At 69.2% G+C, this 1,704-nt stretch overlaps 1 protein-coding gene across 1 annotated transcript; it reads left to right on the forward strand.

Annotated features, from left to right (window-relative positions):
• Positions 1 to 147: 147 nt before the first annotated feature.
• Positions 148 to 1,617, forward strand: EMIHUDRAFT_124241 (hypothetical protein; the record flags this gene model as incomplete). Its single annotated transcript, XM_005768481.1, has 1 exon — positions 148 to 1,617. A coding segment is annotated over one exon (1,470 nt), but the record flags the coding sequence as incomplete, so codon positions are not given.
• Positions 1,618 to 1,704: the final 87 nt, after the last annotated feature.

Below are 1,704 nucleotides of genomic sequence, written 5' to 3' on the forward strand. Positions count from 1 at the left end.
GCCTCGCCCTCTCAGCCGCCGCCGTCCGGCTCGCCGTCGCCGCCGCCGCATCTGCTGCCGCCTCCCTCCGCCTGGCCTGCGCCGCCGCCGCCGCCGCCCTTATGCGACGGAGCGCCGCCGCCCGAAGGGTCGGCCGTTCCCGCGCAGCACTTCGACCTCACGCCGTGGAAGCTGCAGACGGACCTGCCCAAGTGCGACGGCGGCAGCAGCGTGCGCGAGATCAAATGGCCGGAGCTCGTTAGCTACAGCAGCTCCGACTTCTTCGCCGACGCGGCCAACGGCTCGCTCACCTTCGTGGTGGACGTCGACGGCGCCACGACCGGCGGCACGTCGTACCCTCGCACCGAGCTGCGAGAGCTGTTCGAGTGGAGCCTGATCGAGGGGCACCACGCGCTGGCGGCGACGCTGGCGGTGGAGCGGCTGATGAATGGCACCAAGGAGTCCGTCGTCGTCGCGCAGGTCAAGGACTCGGTGGGGAACCCGCCGCTGCTCAAGGTGCGAGCCAAGGTACACGGCTCGACAAGGCCAAAGTTCCGGCTCGAGGCGCGCGTCAAGTACCACCAGGAGTCCGACGGCGCGGTCAAGGAGCTCGGCCTCGCCTTCGACCATCTCTTTGAGTTGGGCGATCCGATCGAGCTGCTCGTGGTCGTGAAGCAGCTGACGGTCGAGGTGACGGCTGCGGCGGTGGGTGGGGTGGCGCAGACGCTGTCGCACGACTACAGCGGCGTGCGCCCGTTCAACGAGACGCTGCAGGACGTCTTCCACTTCAAGGCGGGGGTCTACGCTCAGAGCAACCTCGCGAGTTCCTCTCCGGGGCAGCAGTGCATCGCCACCTTCCGTAGCCTGACGGTCACGCACGCTGCGCTGCCATCGCAACCTCCTCCGCCGCCGCCGCCGTCCGCCTCGCCCTCTCCGCCGCCGCCGTCCGCCTCGCCGTCGCCGCCGCCGCCTGACGTGCAGCTGCTCGACCTCCGCGCCGCCACCACTTACCAGGACTCGAGCCTTTTCGACAAGCAGGCGCCCGTGAGCGACCTGTCATACGCCGACAGCACGACGGGACGGCCGTGGGCCGAGTGCGGCCAATACACAAGCCAATGGTGGGGCGTCGACCTCGGGAGCGAGGTGTATGTGCGCTACGTGCGGCTGCAGAACCGCAACGACTGCTGCGCGGAGCGGCTGACGGACGTCGACATCTATCTCGGCTCGACGGCGGAGACGTACACGGGCAACGCGCTGGTGAAGTCAGACGTGAGCGTGTTGTCGAACGTGATGTTGGAGGTGGAGATCAACGCGCTGGGGCGCTACATCTACCTCAACCGGCCGTCTGCGGCGGGGCTGACGGTGTGCAAGTTCTACGTCTTCGCCTCAGCCGCACCGCCTGGGCCGCCGTCGCCGCCGCCACCGCCGCCTGCACCGTCACCGTCGCCGCCGCCGCCGCCGCCGCCTGAGCTGCTCGACCTCCGCTCCGCCCCCTCCGTGCCGGTGGTCGATGGTATCGATAAGCAGGCGCCCGTGAGCGACCTCTCATACGCCGACAGCACGACGGGACGACCGTGGGCCGAGTGCGGCCACTACACACCCCAATGGTGGGGCGTCGACCTCGGGAGCGAGGTGTATGTGCGCTACGTGCGGCTGCAGAACCGCAACGTCTGCTGCGCACAGCGTCTGACAGGCATGGACATCTATCTCGGCACGACGGCAGAG

The sequence above is a fragment of the Emiliania huxleyi genome (genome assembly GCF_000372725.1).
Source record: "Emiliania huxleyi CCMP1516 unplaced genomic scaffold EMIHUscaffold_4566, whole genome shotgun sequence".
Taxonomy (NCBI): domain Eukaryota; phylum Haptophyta; order Isochrysidales; family Noelaerhabdaceae; genus Emiliania; species Emiliania huxleyi.